Source organism: Colletes gigas, unplaced genomic scaffold, assembly GCF_013123115.1.
Source record: "Colletes gigas isolate AHSC1104 unplaced genomic scaffold, ASM1312311v1 Colletes_gigas_Sc00004, whole genome shotgun sequence".
NCBI classification, from domain to species: Eukaryota; Metazoa; Arthropoda; class Insecta; order Hymenoptera; family Colletidae; genus Colletes; species Colletes gigas.
This window is the reverse complement of record NW_025106633.1, coordinates 9,183,915-9,211,331: the sequence shown is the minus strand read 5'-3', so window position 1 is coordinate 9,211,331 and position 27,417 is coordinate 9,183,915. Positions and strand designations below refer to the sequence as shown.

Sequence of the window (27,417 nt, the reverse complement as noted above, 5' to 3'; positions counted from 1 at the left end):
GACGAAAAGAGCCGAGACGGCCACGTAACAGCAGCGAGAACGTTTCAAGTTTAACGACCCGCGGAAGCTGTCGATTCTCGTGGCCGTTCCAATGGTTTCCCATTGACCTGGCACTGACAGCCGGCCGGTAATTATTACCGGGGAACAGGATCGACGGGATCGTGATCATCGGGATCGCTATATAGGAAGGTCTAGGCGCATTAGTCTCGCGGGATCGACGAAGGTGAACGTGGCCGTGAACCTTTCGATCAGCTAAACGCCGTGTGGCATCTGGTGACCATAATTGGTGCGATCGGTCCACGGAAACCATCGTTGGACGTCTGTCACAGGGGGGAAAGAGGGACCTTTTAGCCGGCGAGGAATCGTGGTTCCTGGGGTGATTGATACGGGAAATGAGACGGCTGGCTGTCGGGTGAACGAGTACGCGAATCTTCATCGCGAAACGGAGAACGGAAGAAAGGATTCGTGGGTGTTTATTTTTGGAAATCGAGACACCGTTTCGTTTGTGGATATTCTCGACGCGAGACGTCGCGAGTGAGTCACACGCGATCCTTTGTACTTTTCACATTTTTGTTCGAAATTTATCTCTGACGTAGACTCGAGCAAGATTATTAATTTTCAACCCTGATTCTTCTGAACTAGAGATTGATGCAAGTAGCCTGGGTAGAGCAGAGCTACCTTACAGCTCAATCATACTCTATATTTAGCGACAGTCGGTCGATCTTAGAAGCACTTAGGCCTGAAATAGTTAAGAGAGCAGTCAGGCTCGATTGGCACAGTTGTTTGACACGTTCGTTGTCCCCATAAGCAGAAACGGGCGTCCCGAAGAACGCTCTAGTCTCGATGCATACTGGGGAACCCTGCTGCGACAACCTGGAAACCAGGTAGACGAAATTCTACGTTACTAAGAAAATTCCTACATTGTGTCTTGATAATCTAACAAACTTAAATCCTGATACAAACGGTACCAACAAATTTTGACAAACTAATGAAAGTCTTGAAATGAAATTCGGTCGAAAGTAATCAAAATGATCACTCGACTAATCCCAATCGTCACAGCAACCTGACAGAGTGTCTTAAGGTCGTTTAACTTAAATTGTGATGCAAACAGTACCAACAAATCTTGACAAATTGATGAAAACGTTGAAATGAAATTCGATCGAGAATAATCGCGATCACTCGACTAATCCCAATCGTTGCAGCAACCTGAGAGGGTGTGCTCCGATTTAGGGTGGTCCATCGAGTGTCTTAGGATCGTTTAACTTGAATTGTGATGCAAACAGTACCAACAAATCTTGACAAATTGATGAAAACGTTGAAATGAAATTCGATCGAAAATAATCGCGATCACTCGACTAATCACAATCATTACAGCAACCTGACTGGGTGTGTTTCGGTTTAGGGTGGTCCTTCGAGTGTTTTAGGGTCGTTTTAGAATGGGTGATGGATGACGGGTGGAGGATGGCGAAGAAATTGAAACATCGACATGCTTTCGTTGGCTTTCACGACGCGGTTCGACTACGCGCAACGCGAGTTCCTCGGCTTTTATTTACGAGCGCGTTACACGCAATGTTAATTCGACAGATTTGACCGTAAATAACGACCGTAAATACCTTGGCCGGCAGAGTATATATTTATCTCCAGCTATAAAATTCCGTCCCGGCGGATGCACGGTGCTCCGCGAGATAGGTGGAATTTACCAGCGAGCAGGCCAAGGGAAGATTAACGCGGTGAATTTTCGTCAGGATGTTTCTCTGGTACGTGTTCGCGGAACACCGAAGTGCAGGCGTACCGGAAACCGCGTTCGATTCGCGATTATTTAACTTTTGGATTGATGGTCGTACCCGTCTCTCGTTCCAGTGGCTCCTGAGGATCCTCAACGGGAAGTGATCGCACGCGGAAGTGCGCGGGAAAGGAACGAAAGCAATCCACGGGTTTCTTTCGCTTCTCCGGCGAGATGGTAAACGTGTTTGTTTACGTTCGCTGGATGCCATTCGGTGTCGTTGAAACTTTCCAAAGGGTGGAGTTTCGCACTTTGGAAACTAAAATCGTTCACTCTAACACTAAGACACCACTTAACTTACATTCAATGTGTTTTTTACGGATTTCATTGGTCAACTATGTCATTCTTGGGGTAGTACTGCTTTCATGAATTTTTTTCTCGAAAGCGCGTAGGAATTTGAGGGTATGTGTATTCACCAAAAATGATTATAACTGATCCCTGCAAATGAAAATAATTTTTTCAAAACGATTTAAAACTTTTCAATTTCACCGAAAAATTTCAGTGCCTACTCGAATTTTTTTCTCGAAAATGCGTAGGAATTTGGGGGTATAACCGTTCACCAAAAATGATTATAATTGACCCCTGCAACTGAAAATAATTTTTTCAAACCAATTTAAAACTCTTCAATTTCACCGAAAAATTTCTGCGCCTACACGAATTTTTTTCTCGAAAATGCGTAGGAATTTGGGGGTATGCCCCTTCACCAAAAATGATTGTAATTGACCCCTGCAACTGAAAATAATTTTTCCAAAACGATTTGAAACTTTTTTTTTCCGAAGTAAAATTTCATAACTTCTTGAATTTTTTTCTAGAAAGTGGGTAAAATTTCGGGGGTATGTCTATTCACCAAAAATGATTGAAATTGACCCCTGCAACCGAAAATAATTTTTTTAGAACGATTTGAAAAATTTGTTTTTCTCCAAAAATTTCATACCTTCTCGAATTTTTTTCTAGAAAGTGGGTAAGATTTCGGGGGTATGTCTATTCACCAAAAATAATTGAAATTGACCCCTGCACCTGAAAATAATTTTTTCAGAACGATTTGAATCTTTTCAATTTCGTCGAAAAATATAGGCATCTACCCCCTGTCGATTTTTCTAAAAATTCGTTTTTCATTTTTAGTAACTTTATTTGACGCCCTACAGAAAAGTTGTCTAATACTTTTTTGTATGTATCCATGAGCTCTACTTTAGACAAAAGTTTCAATGAGATACGTTCACTGTTGTAGAAAATATGGCCGTTTGATAATTGAACCATTTTTCTGGGGTTTTTCTCATTTTACGGGGTTAAGGAACAACTTTTCGAATATTTTTAGAATTTCTACATATTCTTCACCAAAATACACGTTGTTTGCGATTTGAAACATTAAAATCCCCCAATCCGTTCAGAAGTTATGACATTTTAAAGATTCGCATGAAATTTCGAGGTTGCATCACATTAAATTTTCGGTCAGGAATTTTTTTCTCGAAATGCGCAGGATTTCGGGGGTATGTGTAATGACCAAAAGTGATTGTAATCGACCCCCGCAACCGAAAATAATTTTTCCAGGACGATTTAAAATTTTTCTTTTTCGTCGAAAAATTTAGACACCTACCTGATTTTTTTTCTCGAAAATGGATAGGATTTCGGGGGTATGTGTAATGACCAAAAATGATTGTAATTGACCCCCGCAACCGAAAATAATTTTTCCAGAACGATTTGAAATTTTCGAATTTAATTGTTAATAACTTTTTAACGAAGCCTCCATGAACAAATTGGTATTCTTGATTTTCGTCTTATTTTGGCCTCTAGAATCCTTCATTAAAATTTTTCCCAGGGTTGGCCGAACACCCTGTATATTTTTTACCAGAGGATTTCTCTGCATTTGCTTATCGAATATTTTTCCTAAGTGTTCTGGCTGAAATTGTACAATTAGTTTTGTCGTGTCACGGAGTGAATTCTGACCCACTGTGCGCGTCGCATTGTAACGGTCACGGCGTGTTGTGAAATGACGCGAGGGTAACGTTTCATGACTCGTGTGGCAACGAGTGTATTCCACGGCGAACGAATGCCACAGCAATTCTTGGAAAGGTCGCGCAACCGATTACCGACCAAGTGATTCCTCGGGCTCGGTGATTCGAACGCCGACGGGCTGTTTGGATACGTTGGAATCCGGGCAAGAAGAGCGCGTGGAGTCGCAACGACGATGTAACACGTTACGGGCGGACGGTTTTTGCAACATGTAACACGGAATTATGACACGGTTCCAAGGTTGACAGCAAGGAACCAGCAACATTTTTACGTGGATAAACACATATTAAAAAAAAAACTTTATCTTATGATTAACTGACTGGCGTGCTCCTGGGGGTCCATTCTAACCCGAATCAGAATTTTACTATTTCAATTTTAAATGCAAAATTTAACTTCAAAAGTGTAGGGAAACTATCCGTTCGAATAATTTCAATCAAAATTTAATTAAGCATCGTAATTATTTTTAGAGTCCGATGGAATTGCAATTAGCTAAATTGGAGCACAGTGAAAGAGTTAATCGTGTTTACAGAATATTTTTGCTGATCGTCCTCGATCAACAAGTACATACGTAACACGGCGATCTGGAATTCATTATTAATTCTCGGAAACGTTACGCGATCTCGTTTCGTCATTCATTAACGAACAGAAATATTAACGATACGTAAATAGTATCTCTGCAAACGGACGCAAATAACTGTAGGAATAATCGTTTAAAAAAAGATATTTGTTGGATAAGATAAATGTCGCTAAATTAATTTAAAATTTTATAGTTTCCAAGGAGAAATTTGAAAGGTGAGTTTCACGGTTTTCTCGAATTATTAATTATCGAGGAGGAAGAAGGATGCCGTTGGTACGAGAAACACGCGGAAAGTCGTAAAAGAGACGCGGGGGGAAAAGGGAACAGTGTCCTTTTTAACGGCACGACCGTTAACAGGACACTCGGATAGGACGAAACGAGCCTCGCGACGGTCGTGCTGTCCATTTGAAATCGATTCAGGTGGGCGAGAACCACGCGCTTTAACGCCCACGCGATCCCACGGGATAAGCAACGATCGTCTCGGCCAAGTTATGTTTCTTCGTGTCCGTGTCGCAGATAACGATCCGCCGCTATTCGCTTTCGCAGATAGCGATATTGTCTGCTAATAATGTGGCCCTCGATTGCGGGATTCCGCTTTGTGTTTCCCGCTCCGGCGCTTCCTCCCCGTCAAATTGTTTCCATTCTGCCCCCACTAGGCTTGTTTCCGTTTCATCGAACTTCGTCGCTTGTATTTCGCGCGACTTTCAAATTTTTATACCCAGAAATTATTCCACTCGAGGCTGATCTTTCTCTCTTCGTGCAATACATATCCTATAGATAGTATACGCAAGAAAACTTCAGGACGATTCTCAAAAGTCGAGAATTTATTATATTTTATTTTATGTGTTGATTTATTTTATTATAGTTGTACTATAGAAGACTCGACTCAAGGCTGATCTTTCGTTCTTCGTGCAATACATATGCTATAGATAGTATATGCAAGAAAACTTCAAGACCAATCTCAAAAGTCGAGAATTTATTATATTTTATTTCATGTGTTGATTTATTTTATTATAGTTGTATTATAGTAGACTCGACTCGAGGCTGATCTTTCGTTATCTATGCAATACATATGCTATAGATAGTATACGCAAGAAAACTTCAGAACGAATCTCAAAAGTCGAGAATTTATTATATTTTATTTGATATGTTGATTCATTTTATTATAGTTGTGCTATAGTAGACTCGACTCGAGGCTGATCTTTCGTTATCTATGCAATACATATGCTATAGATAGTATACGCAAGAAAACTTCAGGACGAATCTCAGAAGTCGAGAATTTATTATATTTTATTTTATATGTCGATTCATTTTCGAGGCTGATCTTTCTTTATCTATGCAATACATATGCTATAGATAGTATACGCAAGAAAACTTCAGGACGAATCTCAGAAGTCGAGAATTTATTATATTTTATTTTATATGTCGATTCATTTTCGAGGCTGATCTTTCTTTATCTATGCAATACATCGTATATAGCTTCAGGCGTCGACTCATTTTACTATACTTGTACTATTACTTTTAATGTTATCTATTAATAACTATTATATATTAATCGACTTAACTAGACTTAATTAGATATTACATTGAATTGAAAGAAATTCAAATTTCACCCTGGCTAATGAAAATAAATTGGGATTCTAATCGATAGAATTGTTATCATCGTATTATTAATCGTATCGATGAAAGGTATTGCTAACGCGCAACACGAGACGAGGCTCTCAAAACAGCCACCTGAGAAAGTTCAAGCAATAGATCAACTCCTAGTCAGTTCTAAACACTCTGCAAACAGTTCCAACCATAAATCTGCCACCCCCACTGTACACGATCTTTGCACCGCCCACAATGTCTATCCAATCACGACACAGGTCTGTGTCGATAGTTGTGCGGTTAATGTAAACCTAACCTAGACCGTGCCTAGTCACAATCATCGTAAAAACATTTTCACCACGGATCAGAAAAATTCTGATAGTAATTTCACTTGCTTCCATCGAAGAATCTGTACAGATATACGACTTCCATTGACATTACACAGCAGATAATAAGTCATCTTTCTTTCACGAGGCGATCAAATTTAACCGGATAGTTTAGAATATCCTGGTTAGATAATACAAAAACACCCTGTGTACTTCGAGGTAACGTGATACCGAACTGGTACGTTACCGTCTAACGATCGCACAAGATACATTCAAATTACTTCTGTGCGTCGTCGCTCCGAGGAAATGACGCGCATAATCACAGAAATAATGATACGCTGAAACGGCAGAAGCAATCATTATCTCTGCTGTCCGGGGCCCACTTACGGGTAGACGCGAACGTAAGACACCATTCTTTTTTAAACCTACTTAAACGCACGAGTTTCACAATTCTACCGGGACGTTTATCAATGGAAAGACAGAAACTAACGTTGGAATAAAAATTATAAGAATACTAAAAAATTCGACGCTGTATTAAACACGAAGCACATACAGTATAGCCTCGTTTATTGCACGAGAGTTTCGTTCGTTACATGGTATCGGCGAGTAAAAAGAGTCTAAGCAACGAGCGAATCTAGAAACACAGTGGGCTATAAATAATGAGGATACAATGTATAATACTGTTTCCCATTGATCACCCTGTTTATTGCAAGTTTCCAGCGTCGATTTCCCTGCAGTAATCGAGGCCCTATTGTATTTGCTCCAGTTGAATAGTCCTGGGACAATTTCGCTTCCCGCTTCCCTGTACGCGTTACCTAAGTTTTCATTGTTTGCAGTCGGTACAACGGGAGTGCAAATTTATCCTATTAACAACGTCTGTTGCAGAAGTCGGTCCGCCGCAACGTGTCCCTCGTCGCCGCGAAAAATTCCGCCTCTTCGGCATTCTAGCTACTCTCTCTCTCCGTTTTCCCCCCTCTAATTATAATCTTGCCGAGTAATGGGGCACGTGACTGGTATTTCTAAGCGCGAGATACCTGTCCTTGAAAAGGGGCATTGTTTCGTTACGGAAGGAGCCTTCAGGGACACGGTGGAAGCAGAAAAGATATTGCCCGAGCCGCGTCATGCTATGTCGTGGATGTTCCTCTCTTCGACCGTCTTATGCAACCGACTGCATGTACAATGTAACTGCCAAGTGCATGTACTTAGGACCAAGGCATTGGCGTCGGATGGTGAAAAATGCCCTCTGTACGCGACGATCGATCTCCCATGGGAACAGAATTCCATTCGACACTCCCTGCTCGATGATAATTAAACGCGACTGATCGCCTTCGATCGTGGGACCAGCTTCACGTCGAATAATTTCCGCGTTTCGAGTCACCACGAGAGGTTCAGAGGTACCACAAGTAGGAAATTTACGCAAAAGCAAAAGTGTATTCGAGCAATCTTCAAAAATCAGAATTTTGCATCTTAAAATGAGTTTTCGAGGCGTGTTTGTATTCCAGTCACCTGGAGGAGGCTCTGTCTATCTTAATCCGTCGACTCAACATCGTTATCCTATGTATCCTCAAACACCGCAATTGCCTCATTCTTTAAACAACTCGAACGATCCTAAATAACTTTCTACACAGCCTGTGCGATCCATGGAACCTATAGTTACTAACTGAACGTTAAACCTTCGGGCACCGGGGAGATAAGGTCAGCACACTGCATGGATTCAGACGGTTGTTTAGACCCGTGCAACTGAATTAGAAAATCAAACACTTGGCTCGTTTAAAGGCAAATGGGTGTTCCTGGTCGCTCAGAGGTAACTCCGCCATTCCTACGGATAATCGAGTCTCTTTCCAAGCGACTCGAGCCATAACCACTTGGTGGAAAATCTGTCTATCTCCCATTTGACGATCTATTCTTTCGATTACCTCGTTCCTCATCAACGAGTCTAAATAATTGTCTGACCTAAGCTTTGGTACAGGAACGAACGAAAGTAAAAGAATGAACAGATTTCGGAGATTTCAGGATGCGAGTGTCCGGTGGCACGTACGCCTATGACCGGTAGATCGGTACGCCACAACAACGGCGTCTTTCTCTTTTTCTTTTAACCCTCCCGAACGAGACACGTTTCCACGAAAACGGCGTACAACCGCCTCCGCGGGAAGCCACTGTTATTACTCGGCCACTGACAATGAGTTACAGTGTTATTACTCGTAGTTTTACAACGATACCGTTCCTACCGGGTTCACCTCCCTCCCGACACCCCGAGAAAGCAGTAACAGTAACTCACAGGCTGGTGTAACGAGCGATGGCTATGACGGCGGAGGAGAAACGGGGTGACAGACTGAATCGTCGCAATTATGCCCTAAAGTATGGCATCTTCGTTCGAAAGGGTCCGACGCAGGGTGGTCACGGCCTGGACAAATATAATTTTGTGAAGATACCGAAAATTAATTTTTTTTTTTTGTGGAAACTATTAAACGTTTCAGGTTTAAACTTTGTGCGTGCATTTGTATGGGGTTCGAAAACCCGGAGAAATTTTTTCAAGCGAATCTGACTCGTGAAATTCGAGGCAAAATTACACTTACGGAGCAACAAAGAACTGAAGTTTTATTATTTTGTGGGGTTCTGTGGAACAGTTGGAAGGGGAAAGGAGAGTGCTTGCGAGAGAGACAAGAGCGTAGCCCTCTGGTGGCGCGTACGGGAAGCGATGGAAGTTTTATGGAAGACCTTCAATTTGAGTCCAAAATTTGTAACCTCGAGCAAGACGAGCAGGTTAAAGTTTGGTGGAACAACGATATATCGTTATTATTTGTTTGAAACGACCGCGAGGCGAGTTTCGATGGGTTTTAGCACCGTTTCCATCCACCTGCATTCATCTGTCCACGGCGTTGCGCAACGAAAGAAAGACAGAGGCTCTCGTCGAGTGTCTCCCAAAGAGGAACGTAGCCGTGAGACGCGGACGCGCATGCGGCAAGATTTACGGCGGGCCGATTACCAACGGTTAATACGCCGCGGTCAGGAAATGCTTTATTGCCGCGGGAGGGAAAAGCTGAATGACTCTTCATAAAATCCCCGCGGTTCGGACGTTTACAACTCGATTCGAGGCCTCGCCCCGCGGCACTAAAATCGAAAATTTCTAAAAGTCATCCCCGCCCACTCGCGGGGTCTCTTCCGCCATCGTCGTCTTAATTACGCGGGCTCGGATCGCGCATGCGCGTCTCGATAATTAATCCGCTTGTAGACGCGCATACGCGGTAGCCTCGCGATGACAACGCGACTCCCAGAAAGGGGAACAACTGCGGACGATAAATTTTCGATGGATCTACGAGCGGACTCCCCGAGACCCGTACGCGTCCGGCGATAAATAGATCCCTGGCCGATCGTGCTCGAGGATTCTCGAGATAACGATAAATCTTCTAGCGGTAATTATTGGAAACGGGATAAATCCTCGCGGATTTTAACGATCTCGAAATGTACTTGTGGCGTCGATTCCCATGCTCGCCACCAGAGGGCTTACATTCTCACAAGCGCTCGACTTTCCGATGGATGAAGCAGCGCCACGTATTATCGAAACCAAAAGACACACTGTATATTAACATTGTACCATTCTCTGTTTAGCAATCTCGGTTGTTTAAACGGTATCAATCACCGTCTCGCATTACATCAGAAATTGTTTCGTGCTCGATCAGTGACGTAACGCGACGATCCACGACAGTTTATCGTTCCTAATTCCCGCCGCTTTCTTTCGGAGACTTTCCTCGCGTTGACCCCGACGTATCGGTTCCCGTCGCTGGCTCGTCCCACGCGTCCGCCATTACCGTCGCGGAAAAAGCTTCGTATCACCTGTCTGAAAGCGAGTCGCGTATCTCAGGCTCTCGAGCGTCCTCGCAAAAACCGCGGGTAATTTCCTGCGGCATTGTGATCACGATTCGAGGCGACTTTAACGGACCTCTTCTTTTCCACCATCCTCTTCTGTTCTTGCTCCGGCCGGCAACGGGTTTCGTTTATGACTCAGCCGAGATTAACTATCGTCTTTTTACAGAATCTTTTCATCGTCTTTTTACTTTCAGCGTGTCGTTGGATCTCGCCCTTTGCACCAAGGATACATTGTTATTTCGTATTATTCCGTCTCTTCCCATAACATTCTGCAATCTCAGTTTCTGTTTATCAGGATCGCGTGTTATTATACCGTAACGAATCGTTGATAAAATTCTAAAGAATCGCACGATCCCTCGGAGTTGGAACGCGTTAAAAAAATATTAAGTCGTTCAAAGTAGGATCAACCGGCTTAAAAGCGATCACAGCGAAGCCGGAAGTCGGAGGAACGTTCGAACGTCCTCCTCGATTCGATGCATCGCTAAGGCCCCCATTGACCAGTTTCGTTGATTCGAGGCGAGTTCAATGTAACCGAGATATTCCACCTTTCCCCTATGTATCGCGTTACATACCACTTTCATTCGTCTGGCTTCGTCAGGTAGTACGCCGCTCCACGGACCGAAACTGTTTTAAACGCGCGCTAGACACCCACACGTCCGCCGATACTCTATCTTTCAGCTGATACGGCTAGGTGGACGTCTATATAAGAATAACAGTACATTTCGCGTCTAAGGACAGCCTGCACGGTCGTGTAAAATATTTCACATCGTGCCAGTGTTGCATGCTCGAAACAAAATTAAGCAACATTGTCTTTTCACTCTGCGAAATATCACCAATTTTGCAACACGATACTTGCACGACGTTTGTTTAAAAATTGTTACATTTTCTCGATGAACAATTATATGTGTAAATAAAAGTTCTTTTTTTAAACTGATGTAGTAACTTCAAGCTTCTTCTTCAACGGAGCTACCACGTTATTATTAACCCTTTGCACTCCAAATTATATTTCAATTTTGTTGCTAGTATTTGAAATTTACGTCAAGTAAAAAATAGGGCAATTGAAAGAAATAGAGGAGCAAGCAAATTCAATTAAATATCTGTTTTATATAAATTATTGTCGACAAAGGAGCTCCTGAGATAAAAACTGTTGTCGAGTCTCGACATAGGAGTGCAAAGGGTTAATATAAAATTCAAAGTCTGTGTGTTTGTGATTTCCTTCTAACTTCTACTATTTTTATTCTGGTGGTGTTTAGGCTTCGACGGAAAGTATAAGCGTCTTTGGCGCAAGTATTAGCTATACTTTCTATTAAAGCAGCATCTAACTGTTAAAACATCAGACCGTGTAAACACAGTCGCCGGAACATCCAACCTGTTGCAGAACGAAATGAAGTGCTCCTCCATAGAGAGTTGCACAAGGTAGACATTTGCACGAATGGTGGTTGCACTTTTCTCATTAGCTCCGACCTTAATTACCAGCCCGGTCACGAGGTCGTTGCAGGTATCGACCGACGAGAAAATAATTAATGCCTCGAGTAGCTTCCCCCGCGTTCCGTCGATGAAAAATGGTCCCTCGAATCCGGCTCGTGGGTGCAGCCGTAGCTATTTTCGAACGAACAATGCGTCTCGTTGCGTTTTAAACTATATCGAGTCGCCGCTATGAAAATTCCGCGATAAGCAGATCGAACGCGGAATTTCAATGGCGACCCGTCCTAGGCGCGCTTTGGCTAAGCTCTCGAGACGTAACCGGTTATTTACTTATTCAGCTATCGTTTTGACCAGAAATTATTCAACGTAAGAAATAAAAAATTGTTTTTCTTTTGGACGTATTTCCGCAACACCCTGTAGAGTTTTACGCTAGTCCGTTCGCGAGACTCGACCATAGAACCGTCAACGAATGATGCACGATCATCCGGAAGACGTAGATCAATCACGTTGCGTCGCGTACGACGTGTTCGTACGAAAAATCCTGTCCAGGTCCCCGCGGGGTCGTGTAGAAATCATTCGCCGTCATCGTCGATGGCCCCCGGGACTGGTCTCTCGCGGATGCCCCACGCTGTGAGTCCCCCAGGTGCGTTCGGTTCAACAGGAGGAGTGCGGCACCGGCAGCCTCTCCGTGGCACACTTCCCCAATTCTCGCATTGTTCTTCATCCGCGTGCACCGCTCGAAATAAATCTTTTTCGGCCACGATGCCCGACGAGGGCCCTTGGCCTCCTGACCGGCCCATAATTGCGACTGCGTCTCGTGGGAGGGCCGTTGGTAATTGATTAAGCGGGCGTCGTCGCGACGGACCGGATTTAACGATGTTCCGTGCGCCGAAGCGTTAATAATTCGATAAATCATCGTAACGGATTAACTTGACCTGCATCTCCGTCTCGATTGTCCGTCAGGAAACAGTTACCGGAACCCGTCGTCGCGGAGAAGCGCGCTGCAGGCCCATTGAGGATTCGTCGCGGAACGCGTGGTTAATCGCACCCGGGGACTCGAGGGGGGGGCCTCCTCGGGCCCGTGGCTTCCGACGATCGACTTCTGGAGCACCCTGGGCGTTTTTAAATAATCAGATTTTGCACTCGAGTTCCTATAAATCGGAATAACGCGACTGTGGGGTCCTGGAGATTCTAGTAGTCGAGCGCTTGCGAGAGAGACGAGAGCCTAGCCCTCTGGCGGCGATGGACTCCACACCTCCATTAACCTTTCGAGCGCTACGAACGCTTCTTTTTTCAGTTACAATCAAGTTAGCCCAGAGCACACGCACAACTTGGCGCTCAAAGGGTTAACGAGGCCTAAAATGGCGTCGTTGAGGAGTCCTAGAGAAACTTTTTGCCCCCATCGTTCGAGTATATTACATCACGCGCGGTATCAAGGAGTCGAGAGGAAAAGCAAAAGCAAAGGCTCCCCCCCCGTATCGATAAAAATTCAATTTATACCTTCCGCGAAGATAAGGTCGAAAACGGTAGGCATCGAAGCGTTCGCTCGCTCGGATATGTCCCGTAGTCCAACGTCGGAGGTTTGCTGAACGATACAAATCGACCTTATAAACGGTTTCCAAAGAGCCTTATCTCGGCGAGAAGATTTACGTGACGAGGAACAATGCACGATGGAAATATTAATCGTGGCAGGACGAGGTCGGGACCCAGCCAAGCAGCCACCTACCCATTTGTTGCTCGACTTCCTACGTGCACTCGACTCCTCGAGAGCGCCTACCTGAACTCCAGTGCCCTTGTTAGTCGGTTATTATTATACCCGGTCGGAGAACACCTACCGCGATCCTCGTGATCGATCGTGCGCCAGGAGACCGCGAACGAGAGGTCTCTCGGAAGCTGGGCGTATACGGTGCGCAAAAGGCATCCGGGGTACCCGTGGATTCCGAGAGAACAGAGAGAACCGGCGGGCTTCGATTCCCTTTGCTTTCTATGCATTGTGTGCCCCGGGTCGGGAGAGAAGCAGCGGATTTTTCGTCGCTGGAAATGTTAAAGCGGTACTTTCGCTTCCGTGTTACATCAGAGTGGTGAACCGGGGGGCTCTTGAAAATTGAGTTGACTTTCATAAATATCGCTGTTAGCCCTGTCAGCGTGTATCGCGCGGCCGTGCGAGCATCGGGGCATCAAGATCTCAACGTCGTTGGGGATTAAAGTCGGAATAAATCATTTGAAATCGGGGGGGAGTTGGGTCGTACGTTCGGTGTTTGGCGTCGGCGGGCCAGCTGGGTATCCTTGTCGGATGCAAATGAGCGGTAAGAGTGCGTTCACATCATTTATCTCGTCCACGGCGCGGGGCAAAGACCCGCCAGGTACCGTACAAGGGAACCCGCGCAACCCGTGGAACCCGGTAAATAAAATTATCGTGCGCCTAATGGTGGCACGTACGGCTTATCAAGTGGATGCCGTGTCGGTGCGGTACGTGATCGCATTATAGATACCGGGACGCGGGGAATGCACTTACGAAATCGGCCGACGATTAAAATACAATAGATTAGAGGAAAGGGGCAGCCGCTCACGGACCACACGCTTCACCGTCTGCAAATTACCGACGGCGATTAAATGATCCCGCGCGGCGAACGTTTGCAAGGACCAACGCGGGGAACCCTCCAAGGAACGAGGCGCTGATAACTCGCGAGCCTTAAAAGCTTTTTCTGCCCGTAACGAGTTACGTGCGGTCTGGACTCTTTCTCTTTCCCTTTCTTTTTTAGTTCCTTGGGGTGACAATGATGATTTTCGTACGAGTTTTTAATTCGCTCGAGATCCTCCAGGGAAGATTGCGAAATTATGATCGGGGAAGGGGGATAATTGGTGGTTTGCCTTGGGATGCTCGTGCAGGGTTTCGTTTCTTCTTCGTTCTTTGTTTTTAACAGTTATGACATCTCACTCTGGACTTTCCGTAACGAGATAGACGGACCATCTTCGTGTTAGCTTTTAAATAAACCCTGACCTTAACTAAATTCAACGTCGTCGAATCGATCCGAAGGTACGAGCAAGCAAGATCGCTACCGTTCGATAGAAAAAGTAAATGGACCGAACTGGAGGCTTCTAATCGATCGTGGAGGACGGACGCTTAGATCGACGGTATCGCGTCCGCGATTATTCATCGAACAATCGATGATTAATGGTCGTTTGATCGGGAGGAGTAAGATTAATTAAGTTCCATCGGGGGACGTGGCGGGCATTTACATCAGTTAGCCGCGTTACAAGAAACATGCGAGAAGCATCCGCGGAGAATTTATTGCTCGTGGCGCGGGGATCCCCCCGTGTGCTTGTGAATGCGCCTTAAGGCGCGTGCTGCTGTCACGGGGATCGCCGCAGTGACAGTCGGCACGGTAACTGTCTTCATTGGTGATTGACATCACGATCGCGGAGCGCACGGTGTTCTTCGCGCACGACGGACCGACTGAAAGGATACAAAAAGAGCCGCGAGTCCCGGACTCCTTTCGTTTCAGCTTCACCACGCGCCGAACAGCCCGACGCTTTTCTGCGCTTTTTGCCTCGTTCCGCGACACGAATGCAACGCAAAACAAACAACACGCCCTCGATGACGCCCTTTGGTCTTTTTCCCCCTCCCCCCACAGTCAATTTACACGTCGCTTCGGGACGACTGCGTGAAACTTGGGAATCAAAGACACTTACCAAAGCCATCGTTGCTATTAACAAGCCTTTTCAGTTTATCCGGAACTGGTAAAAATAGAGTTGGACCTCTCTCGTTGCGAGAGCCACAATTCTAGTACGGTCGAGCTAACGAAATTTAACGAGCTAAAGGCAGTTGGATACATAGTAAAATGAAACGAATAGAAATATTTCTCGCGCAAAGAATCGAGTACAGTGAGCAGACTATTGCTGAATGTTTTGATAACTGCGCGTAGAACTAGCGCCTACTGCTAGCGCCGCCAACGGAGAAACGATGCAACGCAACTGGGAGTTGTTGGGACGGTCACCCGAAAGTGTACTTTGAGAATCTTTCGATGGAAGAGAAATCTTTCTGTAGGACATTGTCCCTCACGATACTGCTCCGAAAAATCCGTCCACGAGGACATGAAACATCATTTCAGAATACCGGTATGAGACATATTCGTTCTGCATTCAGCGAACTCCCGAGTCGAACCGACATGTCGCACATGTGGGTCAGCGGACAGTGAATGTATTAAAATCTGGGTCTTGGCGTATCAATTGCGTTTTAATATCAAGTTTTTCCCCCCTCGAACTGTAGCTTTACGTTAAAAGAGGCAAACTTGTGCTGTTTTTGTTCACCATTGGAGCAAATAGAATCACGGCTATCCACGTTGACGTTTGCCTCGATAAAGCGAAGATAACGGATAGGCAAACGGTTGCTCGGAAATTTGAATCTAAATAAAAATGTTGTCCGCGCGGAGAGGCAAGGTTTTTGTTGTCGCAGTCGATGCAGAAATCACGACGGAGAAACCGCGAGGACCGAGGAGGTCGTCGCGGTTAGGTTTCGATCAACTTCTGGAGGGAGAAGAGGGTCGCGGTTTCAAAATGGCCGTCGATGGACCGCGAAGGTGCACGTGTAATGAGGTGAATCGAAACTGCCTACCGCATTAGAATGGTATTCGTCGTTAATGTGTCGCGTGGGACGTCTGAACGCGGGCTAATCTGAACAACGTATTACCGGCGCGTAAGCTTCACGATATATGCGACCGCCTCTACGGACAACTGATAATTTCGTAATCAAATTAAAATTCATGCTCCCGTTTTGATTTACCAGCGTTCTGCGACATTTATTATTAGCAGATCGTGGCGCTTGATTTATAGACTTACGCTGACGCTGCATTTACGAACATCGATTGCACGGATTTTTTTATAAAACCCGGCACCGTTGACTTGCTTTATCGTTCCTTTTAGCTCCCATCCTGGACGATGCTCAGGAATGTTGCAAAGAGTTTTCAAAGACTCTTTGATTCAACCCAATTACGTCTGGAGTTTTTAGAACCGGCCTCGATAGATTCTCGCGCTTTAAGCGGTCGTAGTCTCTCGACTTTTGACTCGATATCGGTTCCAAGACACGCCTCTCTATCGCGTTGAAGCCTCTATCTGCGAGCCGAATCGATATTAGCGAATAAACGTTACGTGGAGACGCTCGAAATGGACAATTCGTAAGATTAGAGCCCGTTCGTCGGATGGGGTTATGCGCGCTTTAAGCGGTTACGTCCCGCTAACTTCTCCCATAAACTTCGCGTCGAAACGCCGCGCTTGCCTTCGAACAGGACTTTACTGGCTAGATACGCCTAGAGAATGTATATCTACGGCTGTATCTGCGCCGAGGCAATGAATGGATGCGTTGCGTTGCAGCCGGATAATTGGGAAGATTGTACCCGCGCGGGTTATGCACTTTAGCGTACGTCTATCGCCTGGCCGGAGCCACCAACAACCACACGGGCATTCGCTGTTTGTCCCAGTGCCTTTTACACGCGATGCTCACGCTTGCTCGCTAGCCCCTTGCGTCCGGTATCTCTCCGGTCCGCTGGACGCCATTAAAAACCATGAAATAGGGCTGTCGAAACGCTCCGCCGTGGCGCAATCGTAACTGTTTAACAGGTAAGAGAACGCCTGATGCGGCTTAGTTTAATATCGAGATAATTGGCCATTCTTGCCGGGCTGACATTTGCGGTCGAACACCTATTCCAACAGACGGCGCGCGCTTTCCAATATTTTCGATCGCGTCTCGTCGATTTTCAGCAAACGGGATACGCGGTTTTTATCACCTTTAATCCGCGCCGTAACAGGATCAGGCGCAATCACACGATTATATTCACTCTCGATCTTCCGTGTCTTTGTTGTGGTTGCTGCAAAGAGAGGATTGTTCTTTCAAAGATGGTCGCAAATGGCTGCAAAATAATATGTTGTGAACGACCCTGCCTTAGACGCTGGGATATTGGATAGTTGGTCAAGTGCTTGCGAGAGAGACGAGACCGTAAGCCCTCTGGTGGCGAATACGGGAGGCGATTACTATTGATAGTTCATAATAGAATTAAGATAGATTTTAGTACTATTAAATGACTATTGATTGAAAATTTGTATGAACTACGAGGCCCTCGTATCTAATTCCACGGGACAAGGAGGAGAAGAATGCGCCCGGCGTCCGCGTAAGAACAGGATCTACGGATATCGATATCGATGTGGATCAGTGTGGCAGTGGTGCGCTCGGAAGCCAACGCGACTGCGCACGGGGCCAGAGATCGTTAAATCCGCTATCTGACAGCGATACTTTAACTCCCCTTTGCACCGACATATCGCGCTCGCTATAAAATCCTATTGTAAACGGTACACTGTGGCCTAATCTTGCCTCTGCCTCGTATTCTCCTTTTGCACGGGGGCTCATTAACCGATCCCGCGCGTGCTGGGGATTTTGTCAGGTGCCTCTTCCGCGTTCGCTTCACTAAACTGATTCGAAAATTACTTATCAGAAAAAATATTCTGACGAAAGAAATGAAGATAAAAATATCAAGTTAACTCTACTTTGTTTAGAGAAAAATCGAGAAGAATTTAAAAATAAGAAAAATTTTCCAAAAAATGTATAAAAAAACAATGGACAGGAATAAATAAAAATCGAGTAGAATCTAAGAATAAAAAAAACCTTTGAAAATTTATAAAAGATTGCAGTAATTGATAGAAATGAACAGGAATCGACATGAATGGACAGAAAAATTGAAATTATTTGTATAATTGAGATAGAGAGTGAATTACTCAGTAGTATTGTGAACGTATCGCGAAAGTGAAAAACACTGAACACTACCAAGTTCTCGATAGCGTCCATTTCTGAATTCTAGTAGCCCCGCAATCGTGACATCGCATCTGCAATCACCGGACATTGAATTTTAGTATCGCCGGTGAAAGCGATAAAATTCTCCGTGGCAAAGGACGCGTTGTCAACGATAAGTTGCATAACCGATCGATAACGATCAGTCAGATTCGTCCCTTCGATAGGCGACGAACGATCGATCGGCAGTACCCGAGACTGGCTGCGAAGCGCGTACATACAAATCGGTGGCACGGCTTCCTGTATCGTATTATTTATTGAATCTATGCAGTAACGGTGCATTGCATCTCCTCGCGCGACGCTCGGGCATTGTTTACACCGGACGACGTGGCATCGTGGTACGCGCCGTATGGTGCAACTTGTAGCCATTGAAATGGCGTTCCACGAATGTGTGAAACGCACGCGGACCACGGTTCGCGATACAAATAGAATCGCATTACGAGACGACGCGTCGGTGTCGCTTGTTTCGAGGAGGTTTTATTCAAGGATTGTTGCAACTAAATTGGCGCGTAATGCGTTTACCGCGAATAGCGCACCGATTACTCGAATCGATCACTGAATTTTCTATACAAACGATGTTACAAAAATTTCTCTCAAATTTTTTACTGGATTTACGTCACGTTGCGTATTCCTTCTATACAAGTGTTATAGAGAATCGAAAGAAAATGCTCGCGTGCCCCAAAGCGATTTCGATATCAATTTTCTCGAAAATGGGCCATCGTAGAGAAAAATATTATCGCACATTCTCGATTCAATTTTTATGAATATATTCCTTCTATACAAGTGTTATAGAGAATCGAAAGGAAATGCTCGCGTGCCCCAAAGTGATTTCGATATTAATTTCCTCGAAAATGGGCCATCGTAGAGAAAAATATTATTGCACATTTTCGATTCGATTTTATCTAGGGAATAATTTTCAATCGTTGCTGGGGACTCTGTATGCATTTGTATGGACTTTGTATGCGCGGCACGAAAATCTGAATCTTTATGAATGAGTCGTTCGGAGTTTCATGAATGAATCGTGAAAATTTCACAACGAGCCGGACGGGTCGAAAAATTCTTACTTCGGATCCGTTGTACTAATCCGAAACGCCAGGTATGCCATCTTGGCCCATGGCTCCGTAGCCTTTTAAGCGACAGGTGCAAACATTCGGGGGAGCAGAGCGCAAAAAAGGAAGCCGGTAATTGTAAGCCCCGGGTAGAAAAACCAGTTTGCTAAAAACAACCTGGGCTCGATCGTGTCTTGTTGCGGGGCTACCGAATAAGACGGGACGAGTCAGTGTACCGTGAGTACGAGCAACGTATAAGGAATGTGTTGGATTCCTTTTGGAGACGCGGGAACGTGCAGGTGTGTGCGTGCGCTCGCGACCGTGCCAGCCGTTCGTCCTTTTTATTATTATTTAATCAGCTGGAACGAATCTCGAGCCTCGACCGATCCTCGAAAACTCCAGATTTAAAAAGACCCCCGAGTATCCCCGATTTCGATGGGTCGACGGAATAAATTTGCTCCTTGCAATTTTACAGCGACTCGTGATGCAATTAAATGCTAGCTTTTTCTATATTTATTATATTTTTGCATATGGAATCGATCAGAATCCCTGAGCAAAGAAACAGACAAAAATTCTAGAATAATTCTAGTTTGATTTAGCCATAGATTTTGGTGTAACGAAAGAGGTTGGGCACCGCTGTGCTAGACAGAAGAAATGATCGTCGAAAGCATACGTGGTCGGGGCGCAAGGAAGGTCGTCGACACCCAAAAGTGTGCAAACCCCGAAAAAGGAGCACCGCGAGAGGCTCGGGACCTCGGCGATCGTCGTTCGTTTGAACCAGCCTGACCTTACTTAACCCAAATCTCCGCGGAATCGGCCGGTTTCAGGTCGATCGTACCGACCTGACCTTCCTTAACCCGATTCTTCTAGAATACGGTAACGAACTGCACGCGAACGTCGAAGCGGAAATCCTACGACAAGGCCCGTTAGCCGCGTATTTGAATTGAATAACGATCGCCTTTAAATTCGAATCTAGGCGACTGCCTGCTTGGCTGCTACTTCTGCTGCGCGCGCACACAGTCGCAGGGCGCACGCGCGACCGATCGGTCGGGGCCACGTTCACGGATCGCCGTGTGGTTCACCTGACGCGGATAGACCGGAATCCTCATTGAGATTCTGCCCGTGGTCTTTTTCTATTACCGTCCCGGAGACCCATTGTTCTCCGCGTCCGTAAATTATTGCCACCGCTACGCCAATCGAATTGCTCAAAAACCGTGTATAAATCATTCGGTATTAGAAGGTCACGTCATCCGTGCCGATTGTTCGGTTTGTTCCTTTCCGGAGTGTACGGTAATACCTCGCTAATACGGCGGTTTAGGTCCCACACTGCTTCAATATCGACTCGACTCGTTGCTTTACGGCGCACGTGGTCGACAGAGTACGGTTCCTCCGTAATCCTAATCCTAATACCCGGATGAGTTGCTGGAATCGTACGGATCCAAGAGAAAACTTACTTGCAACAACAGTTGCAGTCTTCTTTTAATTTTTGTTCCTGTCATGTTAATAAAATTTGTGAGGTCGATAGTGTGGTACTGGTTGTCATAGATATGAAGTGAGCGATATTTTGTATAAGAGATGAGTGAATGGTCTAAATAGTTTGTATACTTTATGATTGAAGAGTGAACGAAAGAGCGACGTGTGTGAAACTGATGAAAAGACTTCTGAGGCAAATCATTATTATTGTATCGATTTCTTGTAAAATAGTTTTTTACCAACGTTATGCAATTATAATAAATACGTTCTAAACATCCAACCACAGATAGATCCTTATCTAGAATAGCCATACCTAGGTGGTCTCGACAACGGAATCAAAAAGGGACGAATTGTCGTTCTATTAGATACTCCATCCCTTTAATGAGTTGCTAAATGTTTAGAAAACAAGTCACGTCGCGCGGGAACAAATCTCACTGTTCCCCGAGTCGTCGAGGAACGCACGATACGATTACAATTTCATCGGGAACAGAGGTACACTGTTTACCTTGGCGAATTCCACCGAGGGAAGAAGACGGGTCGCGGTATTCGCGCGGGGCAAAAAGCTGCTAAACGAACGGCAGCTTATTGCGAAACGCGCGTCCCGGCTGAGTTTGCCCAGCAAGCAAATGATTCATCGTGACTTTCACAATGAACAACGGGGCCTAACGCCCAGGGGAAAGGAGCGAAACGGAAAAAAAAAAGAAAGAAAAAGAAAAGTCTCTCGTCTTCTCGAGCGCCGCGGTTAGTCCCGGAGTGCATAAACTGAAATAGTCGTGTTTACAGCCGTCGACGGAAGATAAATATAAAAGGCGCTGATGCCACGCCGCTTCTCCGCCACACGCTCGTGGGGACGAACGGAAGAAAAGGTGGGGAAAAAATGCAAAAGGAGACATTGAAACGAAGAGAATGCGTTTGTCGCACGCCCTCCGGGCACCGTCGGGTTTTCTAACGACTGCCCGGGCGAGAATTATGCCAGCAAGAGTACATAAACCAACCGACAGAATGCGGATTTTGTTGTTCGCGTTGTCCCTGACACTGATTGCTAAAGATGTCCAACCGACGGTGCCCACCGACTATTAGCGACTTCGACGCGCGTCCGTCTTTGAAACGTTTTGACTGTTTGTTTGCTCGTTTCGATGATCGAATCGGTACTATCGAGAAGGTCAACGACCAGAGCTTTGTTTCGTCCGGAAATTAAATTAAAGTTCCACAATGTGAGTGCAAAATTTAAACAAAACTACCCATCCTTTGCGCCATTCCATGATGGTAGGTGGTGTTTACATTTGGTTCGAATATCTGATTACGAGTCTCACACGTGGTTGTGGGGCAAAGGGTTAATTGCAATTTTAGGCAGTGTATTTATCTAAAGGAAAATAGCTTCCATTGTATTCTCTGCATTCGTGCGTAACGAGAACTTTTGTTTGCGGAATTTTATAAAGGGGTGTTACAAAAGGGTTAAGAGATGTGGAAAGCGTGGGGATTCGCGTGGAAACTTGGTGTCGGTCGTTCCGTCAACCGCCGTAAAACAGAAATCGAAGTCGACGATCCCGTTGCAAGCGTCGGATAATTTACAGCTGGTACGAAACGCTCGCAACTAAGGCATAACTCATCCGGGCAAATCAGTCTGTCAAATAAACGTACGGCCGTAAATGTACATTTTCACCGCGCCGCCGTGTCCGAGTGAGATTTTAACGGCAATCTATGTCATGTATCCATCAATAATCCGGGATCATTAGGTGCTGAGTATTTTTCTTTCCTCTCTCTCTCTCTTTTTTATTTTTCCCACGAATAATTTGTGATCCACGCCAGCGGAAATCTCTCCGTTTTAAACGTTGCGCGTGCTTGTCCGCTCGAAAGATATTGCGATACGTTCGGCGAGAAAACGATGATTTATTCCGTGGGAGATACCTGCTAATACGCGAAACGACAGTAAATAGAATATATTCGCGGCTCGATCAGGTGTTTCCCTTTAACCCTGTGACGAGAACTGTACGATCCGGATATTAACCCTTTGCCCTCCCACTCGACATTTTTTCAAGTCCGAACCAAAGAAATATCACACACTTGGAAATTGCGAGATACAACAACGATGTAAATAAAACAGATATTTAATTGAATTTGTTTGTTCCTCTGCTTGTTTAAATAGCCCCATTTTTTAGTTAAGAAAACACTTGAAAGCATTGGAAGCTGCTGGTAATAAAATTGAAATATAATTCGGAGTGCAAAGGGTTGAGAAATTGAGTAGGTAAATTTTCAATTCGTTCTATGCCCGTGTCGCGTATATGGGGCACGGGGGTACCCGCGCGACACGCCCCCGTGACACGCATACGGGGCACGGTGCATCGTTCGCGCGCGAAGAAAACGTAAAATTGTCGCCAAGCAGGGTAGTTTATCGAAACGTTCTTCAGCCGTGTATGTCATCGATGCAAAAGAAGAAGTCGAAGAAAAGAACTGTTCCCCTCGTCGAAAAAAAAATAAGATTAACGAGAGAGGAGAGTTTTCTATCGGTCGGTCGTGCTCAAGCAAACTCACCCTGTGTAGCTTTCGCAGAAAAGAAAGTCAATAAGAACACATTCCTACGTTAGAATTCCCGTGCCTCCCCCTCGTCTGCGTTCCCCCCGTCGGTTTCATTACCATAAACTCGTCTCGGCCGAGTGAAATTAACCGGCAGCGGGTCGAGCTCTGGCCACGGAGCGTACAGAGAGCTCGAGAGCGGAGCGATCTGGCTAGCCAGCCGCGAAAATGTCGAGTCCCCGAACGGAACGAAACGTAGAAAAACATGGAGGGACTTACCTCGCACCTGGAAGTGTCCAGTATCTCGACCTCGGTACTAACGTTATCGATGGTAACGCTGTGCCGGTACAGGAAATCTGTAACAGAGTAGAACGAGATTATACTGACGCGTTGATGAACGATAGCCGCGGAGAAGGCATTCCTGAATCCGCTATCGGGCCGGCACTCGTGGGCTCTGCTAGGGCTTAGGCGAAAGGGGGCCCCGCGAGAGAAGACGTACGAGCTCGGTCCGCGAGGATAATGAAATCGATCCGTCAGTCCTCTTCGAGGATCGAGAGAGATCTTACCGGTTACTCGGACGAGTAATCGTTGGATCTAGCCTAGCGTCCTTGGCTCGGGCGATCCGTGAAACGATAACTGAAACCGTACACCAGGACCGAGATCGATCTCTAGGAGGCAGCGGGCGATATTAATGCCCGGGCGACGGTGAAACAGTCGCTGCGGCTAAAATTCCCGCTAATTCTTCAAATCGTTCGTTTCTTTTTATCTTACGGCCCGGGGGCCTTACTTGCTGCCACAACGTTTCGCCGTGTGATTTACGTGGCTCATTTATCCCCTGTCTTCGGTCGCGCGAGTTGGCGCCCGTCGGACGAACCGAGGAAATTGAAATTTTAGATTAATTCGCGGCGATAAAAATCGCGACGGAGAACGACCGGGGTCTCTAATCCCCCGGTTGAGTTGCTCGAATAATATAGACTCTGACCCGAGAGAAAACCGTCCTTACGTGCGATAGTACCGTCGAGATTCGATTAGCTTCTTCGATAAGTTCGGATAAATGTGCTTTGTTCTTCGATGTTGGCTCCGTTGGAGTCCTCTGCGCTCCGATCATTCTTAAAATGAACGTTCGTGAAATGTTTGTTAAAGGGAGATCCTACCAGTTGGAAGGGATAGAAGTGTTGTTGATTTTACGAATCATTACTGTGCACGCGAGATTGAATGAGTGGAAAGTTTGAACAAGTACAACTATTTTCTTGAAGCCAATGAAAAATTGTACAACCCCTTGTTCGATCCCTAATCCCTATTTATGGTGTGTTGATGCTCTCTGCGAAATGAAACATCCACGTTTGGTTAGGGGAACGTCGAGCGCGGAGTTTCCCGCGAAATAGAAAACGCGGCTAATGCGCGAAAGTCCCGAACCAGTTAGTAACGACAATTCCGATTTGACGCGGTGACGCAGGGCGTCGCGCCGCTCTGTCATTACGTCGATCGCTGACAATGACGCGTAACTTTCGCCCGTGCAACCGCGTCCAAGACGACAGAGGCCCCTGGGAAGCTTTTAAAAATCCACTTCGAGAATCAAAAAATTGTAAATAAAAATGGTGGAAAAATTCTGAAGGACACTTTTAACAAAGGATCAAACTTTAAATAGTTGGAGCGTAAGTAATATAATTTTGTTCGACGATTCGCCGCGTGACCGTATTTTTTTTGGTTGAGAATTTCTCGCTGCAGTGGCTCAGAATCGCGCGGGAACGAGCGACACGGAACGGAGCACGCACAGTAGCCCCTGCGCCAAAACAGAAGCAATAAACGAACGATAAATAAACACATAAACACCTCGTAGCGAGCGGCGTCGGTGCTAGGCGCGCGCAGAAACAAGCAAATAAGGATGCTCGTTATATTAGCTGGCCGTTACGCTCGAGAAAGTTTTATTGCCGGACAATGCCGATGGAGAAGCGATTCGAGCGGCCGTTCCGCCGCGGAAAATTTATCGCACCTGCCCTCGGAAAAATCCGATCGGAAGAATTTCAGCGAGCAGCGTTTTAAGCGATATCGTACAAGGGCCACCGGAATTCTTCGCTCGACCCGTCGATGGCGGCTGATAAACGCCTTCGACGGCGTACAGTCCGCCCAGAGACCCGCAAAATTTCAAGCTTTTATTTATTCGATCGATCAAGATTAAATTTTAATTTTAAAATAAAATAATTATTCTACACGTTATAAATTGACAAAAAGAATCCAAAGTGTTAGAATAAACATTGCATGCATGTAGTTTTAATGAAAATTTGTATCCATTGGTGCAATCTCCTCCCTTGCAAAGGTCAGTACTACCTGAGGAGGACACTTTTTGGCAGAAGACCATCGAGCTAAGAAAAGCACCTTCGTTTTGTGAAACTACATTAATTAAATACACACTTAAGTCGACACTCGGTCGTAATTATTTAGCGAATGAATATTCAACGCAAAGAACGCGTTTAAGAATATCGGGTCAAAAGCGTGAAGAGTTTCGAGAGTTTCTCAAGATCGAGTCATATTCGAATCCGTGTTGCGGCAGAGAATGAGATTGGAGGTCTCGGTACGCTAATCGGGACAGTTCGTGTGTGCATTTCGATTGGTTTCACGCGTGACGCGCGCGTCGGGAGAAAATATACGATCGCATGTTGGCTACCGGAGGCCCGATGCGATCGTCGGATGTAAATTATCCGCAGATAAGGGAATCTCGCGCCGCGCGCCGACAATTATCCGCGCGCCGCGGCGATGTGTCAAAGTTTCAAACGATTTTTTTGCGCCACCGCGGCGTTCGAAAACGGACGCCAGGCGTCCCGTGGAAGCGATCTTTATCCTCGAAAAATTTCGTTTATCGGCGCCGATCGCCGCGGGAAACGAGCGAAAAGGGGGACGAAAAGAAGATTCGCGGCTACGGCGAGCACCTTGAGTTCCCTCGATCGGTGTGTGTACAGTCTGTCGCGCAAGAAAGTGTTCTTCAGGCGGTTGCGAAACCGAGCGGCCATTTTTCGCTATTCGAGTTTCCCAACTCCCGCAACTTCGCTTTATAGTCGCTATAATATAGTTCCCTATTCAGATTAATTTTATTAAATTCACCAACTATCTAAGAAAAGATGTTCTCGACGAAAATTGATCGATACAGAGTATACATCGGATTTATTCAGATTAATTTTATTAAATCGTACTCTGTTTCGCTACACGGGATTTTTCTATCCTTCACCAACCATCTAAGAAAAGAAGTTCTTTACGAAAATTGATCGATACAGAGTATACATCGGATGTCGACGACAAAAATTTCGATAACTGTTTTCATTAACGAGATCAGAGTCATCACTTTTTGAAGATCGAATGGAAAATGGACGCGACGAATGTTTTCGTTGTTTTTGAGTTCCATGGTGGTCGTTGTTGCGATACACCCTGTATGTAGCGACTTGGGCTTTTTCCGCAAGAAAACGCCCTCGAACGGTGAAAGCGGGACCCGTCGATTTCCTCGGGGCTGGCGTGGGTGATTCGATGATGACGGCCAATCGCGGCGGAAAAATCCCGGCGGGTTAATAGAAATTTAATTTCGAGATCCAAGAAAGCCCGTGTTGCGTGAAATTCTTGAAATTGCCAACGCGATGATATACATTATCGGTTTCGCGGTAACGCGTATCGCGCGATTTATCTCCGATCCCTTTCATTCGTTTCGTGGGTACTAATTTTCATTTTCATTTCGTGCAATCGATAAATTATCCTTGGGATTTATATCTAAATAAAAATATATTGGAATTTTGATCGTTTCGATTCGTATTATCGGGCCACGACACGACTAAAAACTATCGCTGATACTTGCATCTTTCTTCGGTGGATCGTGACCGTCGTGATCGATACGCGCTGACATGGATCGAAAACAAAGACATCGAAATAGGCGAGAGCTGCTTTAACGATGGGTATTAATTAATTTCCTGGGAAAATTATGG

The 27,417-nt window shown here is 45.4% G+C and overlaps 1 protein-coding gene across 1 annotated transcript in view; it reads right to left on the bottom strand.

Annotated features, from left to right (window-relative positions):
* Nucleotides 1-27,417, bottom strand: part of LOC122405017 (ras-related and estrogen-regulated growth inhibitor-like) — a 65,269-nt gene that overhangs the window by 15,254 nt on the left and 22,598 nt on the right. The window contains exon 4 of the mRNA XM_043409461.1: nucleotides 23,732-23,808. Coding sequence (XP_043265396.1) covers nucleotides 23,732-23,808 — 77 coding nt within the window. The remainder of the gene's footprint in view (nucleotides 1-23,731; nucleotides 23,809-27,417) is intronic.